At 46.6% G+C, this 21,538-nt stretch overlaps 1 protein-coding gene across 1 annotated transcript in view; it reads left to right on the forward strand.

Moving 5' to 3' along the window:
• The window catches only part of IL6R (interleukin 6 receptor), a 44,067-nt gene extending 24,162 nt beyond the window's left edge, over nucleotides 1-19,905 (forward strand). Inside the window, exons 7-10 of the mRNA XM_063106055.1 lie at nucleotides 4,788-4,831; nucleotides 5,960-6,071; nucleotides 9,426-9,519; nucleotides 16,062-19,905. Coding sequence (XP_062962125.1) covers nucleotides 4,788-4,831; nucleotides 5,960-6,071; nucleotides 9,426-9,519; nucleotides 16,062-16,308 — 497 coding nt within the window. The 3' untranslated portion in view covers nucleotides 16,309-19,905. The remainder of the gene's footprint in view (nucleotides 1-4,787; nucleotides 4,832-5,959; nucleotides 6,072-9,425; nucleotides 9,520-16,061) is intronic.
• The last annotated feature ends 1,633 nt before the right edge of the window (nucleotides 19,906-21,538 follow it).

A 21,538-nucleotide genomic window follows, 5' to 3' on the forward strand; every position in this document is an offset into this window, starting at 1 on the left:
AGCTGTCAAAGCCCAGAGAGACAGGACAACCCTGCCTCCCAGGTGTGGGGTGTTGGCCTCTGGGAAACACAGATGTCAAACACACTGGACCTGGGAATTAGGTTGTATGCCATTAGTAAATTATTTCACTTCTCAGAGTCTTGGTCTTTTCATCTGTAAAGTAGGGATGATATGGCCTATCTTGTCTCCTTTGGAGAGTTTTTATAAGTCCAGTGAAAAAGTATTCATACTGCACATGTAAGGGGATTAGCAATTACAGGACAATGTTGGTTCTTGGGATGAGGAAAGTGAAGCTATGGGGATACCACAGTCACTGTCCTAGATGGCATCCTGGACCCACCGAGTTGGAATCTGGAGGGATAAGTAGAGTGGGTAGTTCGAGAAAGCTTTCCTGGTGATTTTAGTACGTGCTGGGGGGCTGGGAGGGGGTGCTCTATTGTAATATAGCTCAATAAGGCTGTGGGGCCACCACTTCTGCAGAAGTGGTTTAGAGATAGCAGAAGAACTTCTTGGAGGAGGTGACATTTGTGTTTTGTCTTGGGGGAGTGTCTCAGAGAGAAAAATGGAGATAGCAGGTGGAGAGGACAGCAGGTGTGAAGCGTGGAGCTGTGAACAAGGGGAGGGTGATGGGGAGCTGCTTGGTGAGGCTGGAGGACAGGTGCGTGGATGGGAGATCTGAGCGAGGCAGGTGGTGGCCCGCCTTGGTGGGCCCGTTTGGGAGTGGAAGGAGGGGGGCTGGGGAGTCTGGACTTCAGCGGGTGCTGCCCCTTTGAGGCTGTGGCCCCAGCATGGCCTTCTGTATGAAGGTCACACTGTCTTGGGGACCCTGCTCCTGCCAGCGTGGCCGGGCCACTGCTGTCAGCCCCGGTGGTAGTGGCTCATCAAGATTGTGCCACTGATGTTAGGGCAGGAAAAACAGGCTGGTGCCCTTAGTGCAGGGAGCAGGGATTATATGTGGACGGGGCGCTGTCAGCAGCACTCTCCTGAGTGGGAGTTCTCCTGGATCTGTCCTCTCCTGGTGGGGAAGTCTCCCTGATCGCACATAGAATTTGCGGGCCCCTGAGAGGCCCTTTTCAAAGTGAGCATGGGGTGAAGTGCCTGGGGAAAGCCCATTAGGTATAAGGGTTATTTCTTGCTTGTCACAAATCCCTTTAACTCTCTTATTCCCCAAGAATGGGAGTAGCACCAGTTGGAGGAGGTGCTAGAGGTTTGTACTTGCAAGGCACATGGGTGCCCCGAGGCTAGGGCTGGGGCCCTGGCCTACATACCTGTAGCTCCATGTTATCTTCTCAAACCCTTTGGCTATTCCTCTAGGGGAGTTCTGTCTTGTTCCTCTTCTCAGACCCCCACGTGGGACATCCTGCAGGTTATTTCATTTCTTTATTTATTAATGACTGGGAAGGGGATCTTAACCCTTGACGTGGTGTTGTCAAGCACCACGCTCTCCCAAGTGAGCCACGGGCCGGCCTCATCCTGCAGGTTAAAGAGTGCTTGGTTCCACCTTTCTGGAGATCGTGCCCTGCTTCACTCCTCCACATGGCACCCCTCTCATTCTTCCTTCTGTGCAGTTTTCTGCAGCTTTCTCAAACCACCCATTCCACTGGGTACCTTGCCTGCTTCTACCGTGTCACCTGCCACTTGGTACAGAGTGCTGGCTGTGGAGTCAGACAGACTTGAGTCTACTTTCTGGCTCTGCTTCTTACTAGCTGGGGAAGTACCTAACTCAGCCTCAGTTTGCTTATTTGTCAAGTGGGCATAATAATGCCTGCCTCAAAAAACCCCCAAACCAAAACACCTGTCTCTCAGAATTATGAGGCTTCAACAAGACGGAAAGCGGTTAGCACAGAGTCTGGCATGTATAAATGTGTAATAAATACCATTATTATGAATGTAACGTAATAAAGTAGCATGACTATTTTACCTGTGTCTCCTGCCAAACCTGCCTCTTGAGCTCTGGATTCCTATCTCTACTCTCTGCCCAGACATCTGCCCAGGTCCTCCCTCCTGCACCACATACTTGGAACCAGACAGCTTTGGTTTAGATTCTAGATTTGCCACATGCTACTAAACTTTGAGCAAGTTATTTAACCTCTCTGCACCTGTTTCCTTTTCTGTAAAGTGAGGATAATAACGGCACCTATCTCAGAATAATGTTGTGAGGATTTAAACAAGTTGATTCATGTAAAGTGGTTAGAATGGTGCCTCGCACGCAGTAAGTGCTCAATAAATGTCAAGTATTGCTGTCACCGTGTTTTGTGATCACCCACTGTCACCACTACTGTCACAACCTCACACATGGGGCCAGTGAGCGTCACTTTCTCCCTTTTCACTCATCATGGTAACTGGAGTGAAACATTAAGATATACAAAATACTGGAATAGAAATGTTAAATTATTTCACCTAAAGAGAAAAAAATGTGTTTCCTGATGTTAAGCAAGTTCTGTAGCCTTTCTGAGCCTCAGAATATTTGTAAAACTGGGCTGATGGTATCTGCCTCCTATGGCACAGTGAAGGTGAATAAGGAAATGGAGCTACTGAAACTATATAGTAAACGTCAACAAAGGTTGGTGCTAGTAATATTAGCAATATTTTACTAGTATGCTGTTCATATGATTAATCTAAGTTACTTCCTCCTGAGCCTCAGTTTCCTCATCTGTAAAATGGAAATGATTATTATTTACAACGATGCAAAGTTTGCTCCAGCCCGCATCTCACAGGAGACAAAATGGTCTGAATCAAAGGTCTCCAGTGTCATCTAGGAAGCTTTTTAAAAAACCTTGTTATTTAAGACTTTTATTCTGCACTAGAAACACTTCATGCTGGTAACATTCTGATTATTCGAGGTAATACCAAAATAAAATTCCCACTTTACCCCCAGAAATCTGATCCACCAGAGGTTAAATGTCATTCTCTGGACCACATGCCATGGTGGGGGTCAGGACTGAGAGTGGAAACTACATGGGTTTCCCTTTCTTCCAGAAACATCTCTTTAGGTTTGGAGATCCCTTTAAAAGCCCTTGGGGTGTCATGCCCAAGATTCTAAAGCCATAGGTCTCGTGGGGCCTAAAAGGCTCCAGAAGATGCTGTGGCTGGGTCTGGGGAACCACTGGGCTGAATGACTGTCCATGGTCACCCATGTTTTCTTTTTTTCTTTTTTTTAAAGATGACCGGTAAGGGGATCTTCACCCTTGACTTGGTGCTGTCAGCACCACGCTCTCCCAGTGAGCCAACCAGCCATCCCTATATGGGATCTGAACCCTTGGCCTTGGTGTTATCAGCACCACACTCTCCCAAGTGAGCCATGGGCCAGCCCAAATTTTTTTTTTTTTTTTTTTTTTTTTTTTGTGACTGGTAAGGGGATCAGAACCTGTGGCTGGGTGTCACCGGCACCACACTCAGCCAGTGAGCGCACCGGCCATCCCTATATAGGATCCGAACCTGAGGCCTCGGCGCTCCCAGCGCCACACTCTCCCGAGTGAGCCACGGGTTCGGCCCGGTCACCCATGTTTTCTGTTTAGTGCTACCCCATCTACTCGCTTTAGCTTTCATTCTAGCACCCCCACACCCTCCGTTCATCCTTCAGTCACCCCCTGCTATAAATCTAACTGTTCTCTGCTAAGCGAGGCTGGGAGGAACACAAAGGAATAAGAAACTGGGACCCTCCCATGAATTCTACATTCAATTCTAGGCTAACGTGCTGTGTGACCTTGGACAAGTTGCTTTCCCTCTCTGTACAGTGAGGAGGGTGGCTGTGTTCTTAAGCTCCCTCCAGTGATGCTGGAGTGTGATTTTCTCCCCTTCTGGGGATGGCACACACTCCGGCTGGAAATTCTCTCTTGAGCAAAGGTAGGGTCATCCTCTCCTCCACCCCTTTTTAGTCCTTCCTTATGCTACTTCTGGCTCAGGGAGGCTTGTCATCTTTGTGTGAACCATTTCTGTGGTATTTTTAACTTCTTGATGGAAAAATGATGAACTGACAAGGAAATATTTTGAAATCCAGAACATTCCACTCATTGACTTTCATGGTTCAGCGCCTAGTCCCTTGGGCCCACATTTGCCACCGAGCCTGGCCTTGTGTCGGGGCTCTCACTGTGATACTTGGCCTCCCTCTGCCTCAGGGATTTCTGCAGAAATACTGTTCCCATGGAGGGGAAGGGGCCCTGTGAGGTTGCCAGGTCCATATCCCTTTTCCTGCAAGGTGTACTAAACCCATCCAGGTGGATGAGAATTTGTTGTTATGTTGTATATTTTTTATTGCAAAAAGGTGCATAGAAGAAAATTAAAATGTTAATACTGCTTATATCTGGTGATGTGTATCCTTCCTTTTTTTTCTTCCTGTGTGTGAATATATATTATGATATATAATGTAATATAAAAATAAATAATGACATATATATGTTTCTTTAGACACTTGGGATCAAACTATATGGATCTTGTGTTACATATTTCATACAACATTATGTAATGTCTTCAACATTTTTCTAAAAGTTTTGTGTTGTTTATTTGTTTTTGGTGGCTGGCTGGTGTGGGGATCCGAACCCTTAACCTTGGTGCTGTAACATTATGCTCTAACCAACCAAACTTTTTTTTCCTAACATATTTTTAAAGGCCATTTCATTATATGGCTATATCATAATTTATATAGCTAGCCCCTTATGGTTGGATATTTGGCTATTTCCAGTGTTATGCTCTTTAAACAACATTGTGATGAACTTTCTGCTTCTGGAGCCCATCAGGGACTCCAGGGTCCTTGAATGACTAATAACGATGCTTCCTTCTGTCTGCAGAATCCAGGAGTCCTCAAGCTGAGATGGTGTCCCCCTCCACGCAGGTGAGCTCATGTTCTTGTAAAAGGGTCCTAGTGGTTAGGAGTGTGGGCTGGCACCAGATAGAATTTGGTTCAAATCCCAGATCTGCCACTTACTAGAAATGAGGTGGTAGGTGTGTAACCTGTCCTTTCCAAGCCTCTGTAAAAAGGGGAAATAGCAGTTCCCTTGTCCCAGGGCTGTAGAATGTGCAGCAGTGCTGGCCCGGTGTACAGAACTTCCCTGCGTCTAGTGGCTGTTTCATCTCTGAGCTTTTTGGACATCACTAATGGCTTAGCTTAAAGCTCACATTCAGCTCATCTGAGTCCCTCCCCTGCGGACTCCTGGTGTCACAATTTGCCAGAAAGAGGATTACCTCTGAAGCTGCTTAACAACTTCCTTGAGTAATCCAATTTCCCATCCAGCTGTATCTCCTCCTGTGGTCCTTAAGTCCCTAAACGCTAAGCTGGGAGGCTGAGCCACTCCTGGAGCTGGGCAGCACAGGGAAGGAGCCCAGGGTTTCTGAACCTTATCCAGATTCAGTGCAGGGCTGTCCAGGCACCAGCAGGTGTATATCTACAGGTGGAGCCCATGCATGGGGCCAGAGAGCTCCTAGCACAGGTTCTAGGGGAACTGACACTGATTGACACTGATTGGCCATGCCCCGCCAGACTCCGAGCCTTGCCTTTGCTAGCTCATTTGATCCTCATTTAATCCTATAAGGGAGCAGGACTGAGGCCCACGTGAGTTGAGAAATCTGCCCCATATCACATAGTAAGGGGCAGAGCCAGGAGTCCAGTCCATGCTTTTCCCAGTGTGCAGTGGTACTTGCGCCCTGGCACTGGACCCATAAGTACAACTGTGGCTTCAGCATATCAACTGAGTATCTCTTCTGTGCAGGGTGCTGTGCTCTTGAGCTTTTGGTGGAGAGGCAGATGGAAAGAAATTTCCACCTTGAGCTGACAAGGTGTGGATACAAATGCACAAGTAATAGTGAAAAAGTTGAGGGTGACGAAGGTCAGATGCCAGGAGGTTCATGATATAGAGAAAGAAATGCTTTGGGTGGATTAGGGAGGGCTTTGAGGAGGAGGTGATGGTCTGAATGACGGTAGGATCCACAGAAAGGGACTTATGGTGAGAAATGTCTCTTTTAGGCACCTACTACTGTTGATGATGATGATGATGATGATGATGATGATGATGATGATGATGATAATATTGATAATATTCTCCCCAGAGATTCTGCAAATACAACAAGCCTCAAAGGTAAGGACTGGATATTTTTGTATCCCTATGGTCTGAGGGGCACAAGACTTGTCTCTGCAGAAAGTCCTTTCTTGTTTCGACTGGTTGGCAGAGTATCAGTGGCAGAATATTCTTTTATTACTTTGTGTTGAAATTTGATATTGCTAGCTAAGATACAGTGAGGGGGCCATAAGAAGAGCCGGAAAAATCAGTGAAATATTTCACACTCGGCCCACAGTACAAACGAATGTGCTGCAAACAAAATTATTGGAATCTAAAATGGAATACCTGTTGAAGGAAATATTTGTTTTGGGAGCCCTTGATTTCAGTGCTTCTGATTCTCTATTCCTGTGAGATCAGGAAAACTTACCAACATTTGAATCAAGAAAGATCACAGAGATCACAGGTCCTGTGTTTGTTTTACTAGATGGATGTATGGGACTCAGAGTCCAGACTCCAGAGGCTCAGCAGTTGAACAGCTCCATCTGACAGCTCTTGGGCTTTCTGAGGAAGTCCTTGGCCTCCTTACCCTTACCTGTGTAGATTCCTTCCTGCCCCTGCTGCTGGGTGCCCAGGCTGCACCATCCCAGGGGCAAAACCCTACCATGGTGCAGAGCCCCTGTGGAGGACCTGCTAAATACCTGCGGCTGAGCTCTGCACAGCTGGGGACTCAGAGGGAATTAAATCTATCCTTGCTCTCAAGGACTCTACAGTACACTGGGAGGCCTTGACAAAGAGAAATTAGTGACTTTAACAAAGACCAAAGTGTGAGACAGGCCAAAAGGAAGGCATAGATAAAGCAGAATGGAATCAAGAGAATTGAGAGAGTGTGTCCGGCAGCGAGAATCATAGGACGCTCGTTGAAATTGGCCTTAAATGGCATGGGAAGATGGCAGGAGGCCAGGCGTTCAAGAGCTGCTGCAGAAGGACCCTTGAGTCATCTCCAGCCCCCTCACCAATGGGCTGATCCAGCTCCATGTCTTTAAAGACCATGTATGGGCTGATGACTCCCAAATTTATATCCCCATCCTGACCTTGCCACTAACACTCGTGTCTCCAACTGTCTAGTTGACATATCCACTTGCACGCCTACTAGAAATCTCAAACTTAACATGTCTAAAGGAGAACGCTTGATACCTCCCCACCTCTCCAACCCGAAACTGTTTTTCTCCATCTTCCCCATCTCGGCAACCAGCACCACATTTGCTGGCTGCTCAGGTGTTGGGGCATCAGGCACACTTCTTCTCCTGCCTCTCATCCTCTGGCCAAGCCCTCAGCACATCCCGTCAGTTGTACCTTGAAATATGCCCAGAAACTGGAGAGCTTTAGGAGCTGTCAACTGGTCTACCAGCTTCCAGTCTTAAACTTCAACAGACTCTTTTCTAACCAGCACCCAGAGTGATCCTTAAAACACAAATCCAAGCTCTCCCTTGCTCAACACTGTGTCCCCCAGAGTAAAAGCCAAAGTCCTCACAAAGTCCCTAGGCTCTGTGGGAAGTCCTAACAAAGTCATCTAGTCCCCTACTGGTAGACCTCTCCTCCTCCATCCCCCTCCACTCACGCTGCTCCAGCCACACCGCCATCCTTGCTCTTCCACGCAAGCTCTACTCCAGGGCCTTGGCACCTCCTTCCTGCTCTGCCTGGAGGGTCTTCCTCTGACCCTATTTGCCCACTCTTTCCTACCACCCGGATCTCTGCTCAAATGCCTCTTTCTCAGGGAGCCCTTTCCTGATCACTGCATCTGACAGTGCCGCCCCGGCACTGTCACTCTCTCTCTTTCCTAAACTTTACTTTTCAATCATGCCCCATCACTGCTAACATCACACAACATATTTATTTGTTTGTTTGTCTCTCTCTTTTTTTAATTTAATTTAATTTTATTTTTATTATTATTATTAAATTTTATTTTGTCGATATACATTGTGGCTGATTATTGCTCCCCATCACCAAAACCTCCCTCCCTTCTCCCTCCCCCCCTGTTTGTCTCTCTTGATTAGAATGTAGGATCCAGGGGTGGTGGTGGGAGAGGAACTTTTCTGTCATACTTTTCTCTGTATTTCTGAAGCTTAGAACAAAGGCTGGCACAGGATAGGCATCAATAAATATTTGTTGAATGAATGAAGGAACAAATATAAAAAATGGTGACATATAAATAAGTGAGCAAGTCAAGCCTATTGCTTTCATTACATGGCTGTTTCTGCCAAGAGACATGCGACATCCTCAGAGAGACCTGTCTTTGAAGTCAGTGCCCACTCACCAGCCTGGACTCACTGCAATGCCTGCCTCCAGTGGGCATCTGAAGCAATGACTAGCAGTGGATACCATCTTCAACAGTGGATACCATTTAGGGTAGAAGAGCCTGAATCCTGGGTCCATGCAACTGCGACTATCTGCATTCGTAGCAGGAGAGAATGAAGGTTTTGCTTAGATGTACCTCTATCCTGTCCAGGGTCTCTGGCAGTTGTAGGAAGGACCTTTCTGTGGGAAGACATGGCTACTTGTGAAGCTAGTTTGTTCTTTCATTCATTCGATGAAATATTTTGGAGAGCCTACTTTATGCTAGGCACTGTGTGAGCAGCTGGGAGTATATGAGAGAAAAAGACACATGCAGTCCCCACTTTCAGGGAGCTCAGTCTAGAGGTGGAAGTGGAGAAATAACTGGGAGGGCACTTACTCAGCTTGCAGGAGGGTCAATTCTCAAAGGAAGTGACATCACCTCATCTGAGAGCTGAAAGCTGAGTAGGGACTGGACAGCAAAGGGGAGCAGCAGAGGTGGGAAGAGCTTTCCAGGAGAGAAGAGGGAGCACGTGTGGAGGGCCCTGGAGCACAGGGAACACGTCACGTTGGAGAACTGAATGAAAGTCATGTGGCGGGGCTGGAGTGCCAAGTTGGGGGACAGGCAAGAGATGATGCCCTGATGGAGAAAACTACTTCCAAATACTCAATTTAAAGCACCCGAGCCTCCCTGGCATCATCCACATTGGAGCTGCCGTCAAAAGGAGGTCCTCAAAGCCTTCTGTTTCTTGTACTCTCTCTGTGTCTTATGGTGGAAGGCTGAATGTCACCAGAAAAGTGACTCTGAAAGTGAATGGGAATCTGTGGCTGGCCGCAGGAGCCCAGAAACTCCGACCTTGAGGTGTATCTCCTGCCAAGTGGTGGAATCCTGGGGTCTGTCAGGTTATGCTGGGGCCAGATTTGACGCTGGCCAGAAAACTGGCAGTCCTGTCAAGTGGCAGAGCTGCTTCCTCTTCCAGGGGTAAGGTTGCTTGGAGGCATTTGACAGAACCAGCTAAGTGGTTTTCTTCTCCTCCTCCTCTGTCTACTCCTTTTTCTCCTTATTCTCCATCTCCTCCTCTTTCTTCTCTCTTTTTCTAGGGCAGGATTCTTCTCTGGTACCACTGCCCACATTCCTGGTGGCTGGAGGCAGCCTGGCCTTTGGAACGCTCCTCTGCATTGGCATTGTCCTGAGGTACGGTGGGTCCTGGGGGATGGCCCTGTGGTGTTCTTGTATTTCTTATGTAGCTTTCCTTTGCCCATTCAGTCATCAGAAATTTGCAGAGCATTCACTCATTCATTTATTCATTCAACAAACAAATACACACATAACACACACAGCACCTCCTGTTATGTCAAGCCCTGTTTCAGGTGCTGCAGAAGGCACTGTTGGGTGGGATGGATACAGTCTAATGAGAAAGCCAGACACTGAGAAATAATTACTGGTGTGAGAGTGACAAAAAGAGCAGCCTGTGGTAAGGAGAACTGACCCCGCGGCATTAAGGAGGAAGAGGAGTTGGTCTGATGAAGAGGAGAAAGAAGAGGGTTCCAGGAGAGAAGCTCAGTATGTGAAATGATTGAGACTGTATGCAAGCATGTGCACATGTATTGCATGTGTGTGCGTGTGTGCATGTGTGTGTGTAGCAGTATGGGGGAGGCCTGGGGCAGGGGAAGAGTAGAGAGGTAGCCTTGAGCCAGGTCATGGAAGGCCTTGAAGAGAGATGAAAGGACGCTAGGCCTTCTCTTGAGGGTTCTGAGAAGAACCCGATCAGGTTGGCAGTTTTAAAAGATCCCAATACAGTTTGGAAACTGGGTGGGAGAGGTATACATGGATGCTAGTGTTCCTGTGTCTGGGCATGGGGGATGATAGGTCGGCTGCGCTAGGATGGGTAGCAATGGGTTGGAGAGCCATGAATGGATTCAAGATATAGTTTAGAAGTAGAATTAACAAGATTTGATGACAGTAGATGAGGAGGATGAAGGAGAGGGAGGAATCAAGGATGACCCTCAAGTTTCTGGCTTCAGTAAGTGGGCAGATGGTGTTGTCATTCCAAAGACTGGAAACATCAGAGGAAGAACAAATCTATGTGAAAAACAGTGAATCCGTTTTGGGACCTACTGAGTTGGAGGTGCCTGTGAGAACCTCAAGTGGACATGTTTGGCAGACAATTCAGATGTTGTCAGCATGTAGATGGTAACTGGAGCCATGGGAGAGGATGGAGATAGGGCTGATGACAGGATCCTGGAGAAACTCAACACTGAAAAGTTGTGTAGAGGAGTTGCTGGGAGAGGGGCTGAGAAGGAGTGGCCTGCAGGTTGGAGAAGAACCAGGAGACTCTGGTGTTGTAGAAACCAGAGGGAGACAGTGTGTGTTAGACACTGAAGAAACTACTGAGACTCTGGGGTTGCAATATGAATTTGACCTTTCCTCTCTTCCAAGAGCCACATACTGAAGGGATTAAAGTGCCGTGAGAGAATTACAACAGACGTGTGTGCATAAGAGAAATCCGAGGTGCCTGGTAGGACCTCCTTGGGAGCATCCCAAGTTTCAGTACAAGCAGAACTAAAGGGTCACCTTTAAATGCTCTGTCCTAGTGCTGTCCCCCAGCCATGATTAGAAAACACTCTTCTAAGCTGAGTTGGCACCCTGGCCACTCATCAGGCCAATCTCCCTCTCTCTATTTGGTCATTGGTTTTGTCATTCATTCCCAAGCTTGCAGAAGTCAGCCAACAGTGCCCCGATTGAATAGTCAATAATGAAAATTTTCAGTGTTCATGGATGTACTGCAGGAACTTGCAATTTTGCATAAGCTGAAGCCCTAAAAGTAGTCCGCTGGGCGCTTTGGGCAGGGATCAATCACTATGATAACACAAGTGGAGGAGAAACTGCATTCTATCCTTCCTTCCTGTTACCTCGTATGTAGCTTTCTTCTTCTTCTTCTTCTTTTTTTTTTTTTTTTTTTTGTCCAGTGTGGGCACCCGAACATATGACCTTAGTCTTATAAGGCTGTGCTCTAACCAGCTGAGCTAACTGGCCAGCCCACTGTGTGGTTTTCGAAGAATTCTGGCTGGTGATTGTGGGAAGTGGTCTTTGAGAGGGTTTGGGAAGGAGGAGTAAGACCTTGGCAGAGAGCTTTCTACCTGTTAGCTTATTGGATGCTCACAGTGGCCCTGAGCAAGCTTGACTACCAAGGGTGGTCTGGGTTGGAAGATTAGCAAGATAACTCAAATTGTGTTCAGAGTTATTCTCACATTGATTTTTCAGTCATGTTGTGAACAAGCCATCCAGTGCTCTGTGCTGAGCATATATTGGTAATTTATTTCCTAGCCTGATGACTTTCCATTTTCTTCCTTATAGGAAAACTTATTTGGAAAGAGGTCATCCAAAGGGTATGCTGATGATGAGATTCATAATGAATGGAAGTAGCTCCTTAGAAGAAGCAAAGACTTTTACACCTTTCATCCAGAGGGGGCCATGCCAACATTCTGGGGTCTACCTCGGGGGTTGCTTACCTCACCATAGGCACATACTCCTGTGTCTGTTTGCATTTCTACATTATTAAGGCTGCAACAGCCTTTTTCATAGCCCACCACAGACCCTACAGAGTAGATATGATTTCCATTTGACAGATGAGGAAACTAAAGCTGAACGAGGTGGACTGATTACAGCTAGTAAGGGTAAGGCTAAGATTCAGACCCAAGGCTCATGTTCTTTAGGTAGGGCCTTAGGGGTCATCTAGTAAAATTCTGTAATTTTACAAATGAAGAAACAGCCTAAAGAGGTAAAATAACTTGCCCAAAGACAAGCAAGAGCCTGGACTGGAACACATGCCCCGAGAGTCCCTGCCCATGGTACTAGCCTGCTGTTGGCTAAAAGGTGGGCCCAGCTGGTCCTGTCATTCCACCACTGGCCTTAACAAGCAGCGCCATCTTGTTGTGCTATTAACCTCTAATAGAGAAGCATCAGTTGGGAACAGACCTCGCTCGCTAATTTGCTGAAAATGCTTGGGTGCTGGCTGGTTGCTAAACAACCAGAGTCCCTGTAGGCACAGACAAGGCAAGTGCCCTGTGCTGAGAACATATCAGTAATTTATTTCCTAGCCTGGTGAGTTTCCATTTTCTTCCTCATAGGCAAATTTATTTGGAAAGAGGCCAGATATTTCAAGTGATGAAAAACTTCTCTATTCCCCAAATCCCTCGTGTTAAGAAAAGGGTATAAACTTGGATACTGTGGGAATCTGGGAGTGCCAAAAAGGCTGAACCATGGTGACTGTTGGGATGGTCACATTTACAATAGGTAGAGTATGAGAGGCAGGTTGACATCTGTATTAATCTATTTCTGTTGCTTATAACAAAATACCTAGAACTGCATGATTTATAAGAAAACGAAATTTATTGCTTACAGTTTCTGAGGCAGGAAAGTCCAAAGTCCAAGGAATACATCTGGTAGTAGCGACAGGGACCCAAGGGTCTCACATTGCAAGATGATGGAAGCAGAGAGACTAACCTCTCATGTGCCCTTTTAAGGCCCTCAGAATCTAATCTGCTCTTCAAGGCCCCACCTTTCAATTACCATAATAGGACTTCCCACCCTCAACAGTTAACAGTGGGGATTAAGCCTCAATAAGGTTGGGGGGCATCAAGTCTACAGCAACATCCATCCTGCCAGTCTATGATACTGTATTTTTTTGTTTAGAGCATTTATTTTGTGTCCTGAGCATAGTATTTTTCTAAATATTTTTCCAGCAATATCGGTGATAATTTTTAAAAATTTAAATGTGCTGTTTAAAAAGGTTTGTCGGGCCGTCCCGTGGCGTACTCGGGAGAGTGCGGCGCTGGGAGCGCAGCGACGCTCCCGCCGCCGGTTCGGATCCTATATAGGAATGGCCGGTGCACTCACTGGCTGAGTGCCGGTCAGGAAAAAAACAAAAACAAACAAACAAAAAAGGTTTGTCATCTTAAGTGAATGTTACAACTTACAGGGGCCAATTCTTCCAACCCCGCACTGATTCTATTTTATGCTATCAGGAACTGGGAAAATAGGATTCTTCTAACGGAGAATTATTTTTCTGCACACTTATGTGGAATGGACTTACGCTATTAAGTGAAGGGCTTCCTATGTGTATGCCTATGACTTAACAATCATTTTGTATTTAATGTAGTGTCCCATTCCAATATTTTAAAATCACAGACTCTCTCACCTCTGCGGTGAGGGGCACAGGGACTTTCATGGTGTCCTGGGCCACAGAAGTGGCTGGGTACAGTGGGTACTCTCTGTAGTCCTGAGAGGGTCTTAGTTTCTACATCTGATTTTTTAAAAAGAGTGAGAGTTATTATAAATGTTTTAAAGACTTCTTTGAGTTACAGGACCTTTTCCTTAAAACTTTATGAAGCCCAAATATATAAAACAGACAAAAGGTCAGGGTGCAAGTGAAGGCGAATAGCTCAGCTGTTTCTTCCTTCTACATGCCCCACAACCCCTCTGACCCCCAGCCCTGCGCATACCCATCTGTGCCAGCTGTGGACTCCCCCAGGCTGGCTGGTTTCAAAAGCCCCTTTGAGCTTAGCGATTTTCAGAAAGGATTTCATTCTCTCCTCAAAATATTTCAAAGGAGGGCCGACCCCGTGGCGCACTCGGGAGAGTGCGGCGCTGGGAGCGCAGCAGCGCTTCCACCGCGGGTTCGGATCCTATATAGGGATGGCCGGTGCGCTCATTGGCTGAGCGCAGTGTGGCCGGTCACAAAAAAAAAAAAAAAAAAAAAAGGCAAAAAAAATATTTCAAAGGAAAGCTCACCTTTCTTGGTTACTTATCCAGTTGCTTTGAAAAAAACTGAGGACAGAGATTGCTTCCATATTGATTAAATGAAGCCAGTAGGGACTTAAAAAAATGCGTGTGTATGTGTGCGTGCATGTTATGTGTGTGGTATGATAACTATAGGTGATTTGCTACACACTGACAAGTAGAAGAAAAATATCATATCCAGCCACCGTTAATTTTTAAAATGTAAATGTGATTGAAGTCTCACAAACATACAGAAATGTGCGCATGTCATTTAAGTGTACAGTTCCATGAATTTCCACAAAGTGAACACACCCATGTAATCAACAGCCAGGTCAAGAACACTTAATATTTAGATGAATTTCGGCTGAGTCTTTTTCCTCCGCATACTTTCTTGTTTATTTTTACATAGCTGTGATTATTCTGTATCTACAAATCTAAATCCTACTTTTTAAATTTAGCATTATAATGTAAGCATTTTTTCACATTATTACAAATCCTTCATAAACTTCACTTTCAATTAGTTGCAGACTCCTCTATTAGGTGGATATATACACCCAAGTTCACTTAACCAACCTATTATTGGGCATTTGGTTGTTGTTTTGCTTTTATAAACAACACTGTGTTGAAGGTCTTTGTGCATAAAGCTTTTTCCATAGCTATGTTATTACATTAGGGTATTATTTCATTCCCAAAAGTGGAATTCCTGGGTCAGAGGGTCTGAATGTTTTGAAATCCAGAGCATCCTTCAGTCCTCTCGTAGGGGAGAAGAATTCCACTCAAGGATTCAGCATAGCTCCAGTAAGCACTCCTGCTGGGTTCTCTTCCTGTGTAGGGTCCAAATGGTGAAGCCTTAAGTAACATTCTGCAGATTGTTTATTCCTTTTGGATAACAGGCTAAGGGCCAGTGGCAGATTCGGAGCCAACTATCAATTATTTATCATAACAAGGACAGGAATAGCCTGTCGATATAAAAAGAAACCCAAGGAAAATCTCCAAATACTGTTTCTGACATAGGTTTCCCTCCCTCCCTTACGGCCCTTCCTGGAGTAACCAACGTTTGATGGAGTCGAGGGAGGCTACCTTGCTCCCACTTCTGGGTTTCTAGGCAATCAGTCAGTCACAAAGTGGGAAGCAAGACGGAGATGAGGCTGGGGGCCCTGGCTGCCCCAGCACAGTTGAAGGGCCTCTTCAGGAAGGAGACCTGACTGGACCTTTGAAGATCAGTATCACCAGCTTATCTTTCTTTGGGCTGTCAAGTGACTTTTCTCAGTTACTGAGCCCTGGCTTTGGGCCCAGAGTGGAGCACTGTGAACGAAGCTGTGATCAGAGAGATGTCTATCTCCTTCCTGTTTAACATTGACTTTCCTGTCAGATGAGTCACCTTGTGCCCAGTGGTGCCCACGGTTGAGTCTGTGAGGACTTGCCAGCATGGAGGGAATGGACCCAGAGGCGGAGGGAGAACTGGGGAGCATGGAGTATTGGAAGCAAGAGGAGGACTGTGGAGGAAGCAGTGCGGTGCTTTCCCTGCTATTTAATGGCAGTTTCCTTCCCCACTCCTCTTTCTCTTTCTCTTTTTAAGTAAATGGATTTGGGGTTGATGACGTGTACCTAATGAGCAGCCTCTGGAACAGGACAGATTAAGGGATTGTCAAGAGACTTTGCAGTGCTATAAAGGGACACTTGTGGTCACGGATGCTTTAGTTCCCCCACTTGTAAATTGGACCAACGATATATGCTGATTTTCTCTGGGCGTTTTTGAAACTCACCACCTTTTCAGAGTATTGTGAAGTCCCTGGTGACAATGAACAGCTGATGGGATAAGCTGATCACTGCTTTGAGCTGAAACCTGGGAGCGCCAGGCCACTAGGGCGGCCAGCTGTTGGTGTTTTTCACTGTGGGTTCACCACAGGGTAACTGAACATCTGTGTGGTTTGTCTTTGTGTGTCTGTGTGAAGGTTCAAGAAGACGTGGAAGTTGCGGGCTCTGAAAGAAGGCAAGATGAGCATGCACCCGCCATATACTTTGGGGCAGCTGGTCCCCGAGAGGCCCAAGCCCACCCCAGTGCTTGTTCCCCTCATCTCCCCGCCAGTGTCGCCCAGCAGCCTTGGGTCTGACAACACCTCAAGCCACAGCCGGCCAGATGCCAGAGACCCACGGAGCCCTTATGACATCAGCAACAAAGACTACTTCTTCCCCAGATAGCTGACGGGTTGGCTGTCAGATGTGCTGGACCGTGTGATGCCGGAGCACAAGCTGGCTTAGCCAAAGATGCCTCTCACTGCCATTCCAGCTCATCTCAGGGGCGTGGGGCCTTGGGCCTCACTGTTACAGAAAAACCTACACTGGGTGAAGATTGGTTTGCTGCCTCTGTTCAGAACGAAGAAGAGGTTGAGTTTTCAAACCTGCCTTCCCAAATGCTCTGCTTAAAGGGGTAGAGTGAACTCAAGCCACCATGAAGAGAGCCGTGTCAGGACTCTCAGGCACTCAGGTGGGCAGAGCGGGGTAGCTGGGGAGGCCTTGGTGTGGAGAAGTCACTGGCCACCCACGCCCTTTCTCCCCATCCCCACAAGCTGCACCCTCAGGCAGGTGGGATGCATTTCCAGCCAAAGGCTTCCCCAGTTGCCTAGCTCCTGGCCCACTGCACCATCTCATCTTCTAAGCTCAGATTCATAAAACCCGGGTGCCTTCGCAAATCTATTTTTCTAGGCCTGAGCACAGCTTTTCCGTCAACCACTAAGGCTGGAGGAAGAAGCTTTCTCTTGCCTTTCCTCCTCTCACTTCAAAACAGCAGCGGCGGCGGTGGTGATGGTGGTGGTGTGGTGGTGAATAATATCTCAGGGCCTGATGGTTTTAAATGGAATGATAATTAGTTCCTTATTAGCATTTTGCTAAATGTGAATGACAATCCTAGGCATTTGCCGGATATAGAAGCAGCTACACTGGCTTGATTTCCCTTTTTGCATCCCAGGGCTTCAGGAGGAGAGAAGCAGAGGGGAGGGAAGGGAGTGGGACAAGGTCTCCACAGTCCCCTGTAGTAGCACAGCTGAGGGACACCTCAGCCTCTGAAAGCCAATGTTCTCCGTCCCCCCACCTCCCTCAAAGGACAGCTGGCAGTAGAGGGGGCTTCTGCCAGTGCCGAGACCGAAACTGTTTTTCTCCAACTTTATTTTGTTTTCAACTGAACCTGAGTAACTAGGGAAGATAATATTCATATGAAAAGAAAAAAGAACCCGGCAAGAATGCATTTTAATTTGGTTTTCAAAAAACTGCTGACAATTTTCTCGAGAGGGTGGAAGCCTCAGTGTGGCTGAGTGTCTGGTATATAAATAACTTGGGGGCAGGGCAGGGAGCACAATAACTTTGTTTAGCACAAAATTGAATCAAGTGAAAAAGGAGGAGGAGAAGCAAATATTTTCCCCTATCAGAGAAGATGTTCTGATTTCATTCTGTATTTCGTCTTTGTCTTCAAAATTGAAAAAATAATCTGCGTCTTCTCTCATTTAGGGGAAAGGCAGCCGTGACTATGAGGGTGGCCGTTCAGGGTGGCAGTGCTGGGAAGCCAGCCACCCCCGCCCGCCAGGCAGGTTCTAGAAATTCCCCACCCCTGAAAGCCTGAGCCCTGTTTTATCAAAGGGAGGTTCAGTAAAAAATCCCTTACCGTGGTGTCTTCCTCTTTTTATTTAGTTCTTCGAGTTTGATTCAGTTCAGCTAGTATTGAAGCACCGAGACACTATGACTAACTCCTTCAGCTGATTCTGTCCGGGCTTTGAAAATTCAGCGATGTTAGTGGTTACCCAGACAGGTACCCTCATGTTTTGGGGTATCCCAGAGTGGAGCTGTGATTAAAATCAATCTTGTAACCACGGACCCAAAATGTACCAGACCACAAAATTTTTCTAGTAGTCTACTCCTTTAGAAAAACAACCACCACCACCACCAGTCAGGTGCAAAAGGATGGAAACAACCGTGTTTTATTTACTGTTTGCCGGATTCAGGCTGTTACTATTTTGAGCAAGTAGTGATTTTCATTGCTGCCTTTGTACGTTTAGACCCTGCTGCTGCTTTAGACAACTCATGTTAAGGTGGCAAAATTCAGGCAGGTGTTTGTAGTTTTGTTTTTCTTTTCTCTGTAATATTTCTGAGACTTCAGAACAGCAAAAATGCTGTAAAAGGGAAATATTAGAAATGAGAATCTGCATGAGAAAGGGTGATTCTGTGCCCACGATTCTTTAATTCTTTACACTGTTTTACCCAAATGTGATATTACCAAAGCTAGGCAGAGCCGTGCTAGCAGAAGATGTGAAATCCAGATAGCTCATAATCACTGAGGGCAAGGCAGCTTTGATCTCCAAATTGTTATTGCTTTCATTATTATTGTAACGGAACTGCCTTTTTCTTTTTTGTATTGAAGAGGGGTTTTTATCCCTTTATTTTTATAAGCTAGTATAAATGAAGGAAAAGTATTTGTTTTCTCTGGGCTGTAGGCCTTGCTCAGTGCACACAGGTGTATACCCTAAGCTTTCTCCGACCTCAAATCTGTGGCGACTGAACATGTGTCTGTTTCTGCAGCTCATGTGCTGCCTTGTGTCTTCAATAGTGCTGTTACTCTTCTGACACCGGTAGCCATCTGCCACACGGCTAGACATGAAATGCTGGACAATTGGGTAAACGTGACTACTCATCCTGCTGGGTGGGAGAAGTTGAAAATAGGTTCGTTTGAGGTCTAAATAGAAGTGATGATGAATTCTTGCAGCATTAATGAAATATTTAAAAAAAAAATTTTTTTTTCTTTTTTTGGCGACTGGCCAGTGTGGAGATTCGAACCCTAAAAAATATGTCAAAGGAGCAGCATTGGCTGTGTCTATGAGGTCTTTGGTCACTTAGAGCTCTTTGCTTGGATGGGGCCTTGCCTTTGCAGTTGGTTTGCTAGGCTCCAAGGTCACACTGAGTCTGCCATTTCCATGCTGTCTCGGGAGGAAGGAAACTGGTCACCATGGCAAGGTGTGGAATCTGCTAATGGAACCAGGTTGGGAGCCCACCTGGTGGTGAACAGAACCCAGCAGAGCAGCCTGGGCATGGTCATGGTTTGTGGGTTTCCTGAAGAATGTTCAGGAAATGTCTTGCCCAGCCGCTTTGGTGCTGAGCTGTATCATGTCAATGCAGGTCCTTAAGGCCGACCCAGTTGGGGAGGATTGTGACACCCATCTGCAGGTGGGGTTGGTGAGAAATCTGCCTTTATTGGAGATGCAGGGGTAACCCATGATCCTTTGGGGCATGAGCCCCACACCCAACTTTCCTACACAGCGGTTGGCTGTGGGGCTGTTGCTTGGGGGGGGGCAGGCTCCAGTTCTGTGCCAGACACTCCCGAGCATCCCCTAATGGTCCTTCCAGCCTGGTGTCCTCAGTGTGGCCAGGTGCCAGCTCCGGGGAGTTTCTATGGCAACCTTAATGATTATTAAGGAACATTGTCAGTTTTATGAACATATGCTCAAAGGCGGATCTACTTTAGAAGGAAAGGATTGGAACAGCATGTAGCAAGGCTGTTAGTTAATAGAGAGACCTTACTGGATGGAGATCACATCTGTTTAATAGAATACCTCAACTCTACATTGTTTTTTTGGAGAGAAATAATAGTTTTAAGCATTTTTTTTTCTTAAACCTAATTACCTGAAAAGCTGATGTCTGTATATGGGGCAAAGTGTCAGTATGATATGTTTTTCAATGTTTTTTCTTTTTACCAGCTATTTTGCATTTAAAGTAAAAATTGTAAATGTTTGAAATAAATAATTTCTAGAAATATACTTGGTGTAATGCTTTGGGCATCTGTGTCATTTAAAGGAAAGACTTGCATGATTAATAAAGAGAAAGGATGGGTAATTAAACAGGACCATTTTTGGGGGGGTGGGCCTCCCGTTTATGCAGCATTAAAGCAACTCTGGAAAATAATCATATATGTTTAAGAAAGAAGTAGAAATTTCTCAAAAGGCTTTAATTATGAAAGTACTTCCCAAAACGAGTCCTGGGGTTTCTGGAAAGGATGTTACCACATGATGGACTTGAGGGGAAGGAACAGGAATGGCCATTATTTATCAAAAGACTGTTTATTGGACTGGGGTGGAGGGTGAATGGTATGACAAAGGCTGCCCTGGGCTCTTGATCACCAGATAGGCTGAATCTGTCCCCTGTTGAAAAGGGTCTTAGGTAGGAGAAACTTGGGACACAGCCATCCATATCTTCCGAACAGGAAAAGCCATCGTGGGGATGCTTTGTGGGTAGGAGTTGCCGTGTAAACAGTTCAGAGCTGGGGAGGAGGAACCCACAGGGAAGCCTGGAAATTATGTAACTCAGACTAAGGTGTGAGACACCCACTGCTTGGCTCCTGCCTGGGCAAAGCCCAGAGGAAAGCCGCAGGACCCACTGCCTGCTTCAGGACACCACGTTCTCCTCCTCTGGGGTTGATCCTTGTCTTGAAGAAGGCGATTCAGGAACCAGATGTCCCCCTGGTGGTTTCACTGTGGGCTGTGGAGAGGAGTGGGCAGAGGAGTCAGAAGATGGAAAGAACTGCTTTGGTCTCTCCCTTTCTCGATGACCTCTGTTACCCCCCCCTTTCCCAGGCCAGGTGCCCGCACCCTGTGCTGAGTGGGGGCCTGACCCACTCACCCCAGGGGAGAGAAACCTGGATTCCTATCAGTGTGAGCTGGGGCTGCAAGCTGAGGCCAACACAAAGGCCCAGGGACTCACATGGGTGGGCCTAAGGCAGCCAGACCACAAAGGAGGTCACGAAGGGGAGGGGTGGCAACCAGTTCCTGCCAGGTCCCTCCATCTATAGTTATCCACCCCTCTGGGCTGTGCGTGAATGATTTGGTTTTCTCTTGCTGTTCCTTGGTATAAACTTTAATGAACTTCCCCCAAATTCTCAAATTGTGCTTTATTTATGGGGTGGAAACCTTATTACCTCCACTCCTGCTGGAAGGATGACTGGTCACCACACTGTGAATGGTGCTTCTCTCTGGGTGGAAAGGCTCAGTCAGGGAACGTTGCTGGACCATGGTGCTGGACATGGGGTTCAACAGGAAGCAACGCCCTCCTCAAGGACCAGCCGTGCACCCCGCTATCTCTGGGAGCAAATGACTAATCGGGTCTAGGAGTCAGGGAAGGCAGGGATGGAAATATGGAAGCAGAGCGTGAAGACAGAGGAAGAGGGTTACAGCTCCCCCAAGGGATGGCGTCCAAGGGCAGGGACCTGAGGGGACGGAGAGGCCTGGCTTGCACATGCTCTGTGTTCAGCACTTCTGCAATGTTCTAAGGACATTTAGGAAGTCGCTGAAGTCCAGATTTGCTTTTTTTCCCCTTTATGTACGTTAAAAATTGTTTCATAGCATTATGTTTTTACAATTAAAGAAAAAATTTTATTAAACAATTATGATCCCTC

This window comes from Cynocephalus volans, chromosome 8 (assembly GCF_027409185.1).
Source record: "Cynocephalus volans isolate mCynVol1 chromosome 8, mCynVol1.pri, whole genome shotgun sequence".
Lineage (NCBI taxonomy): Eukaryota > Metazoa > Chordata > Mammalia > Dermoptera > Cynocephalidae > Cynocephalus > Cynocephalus volans.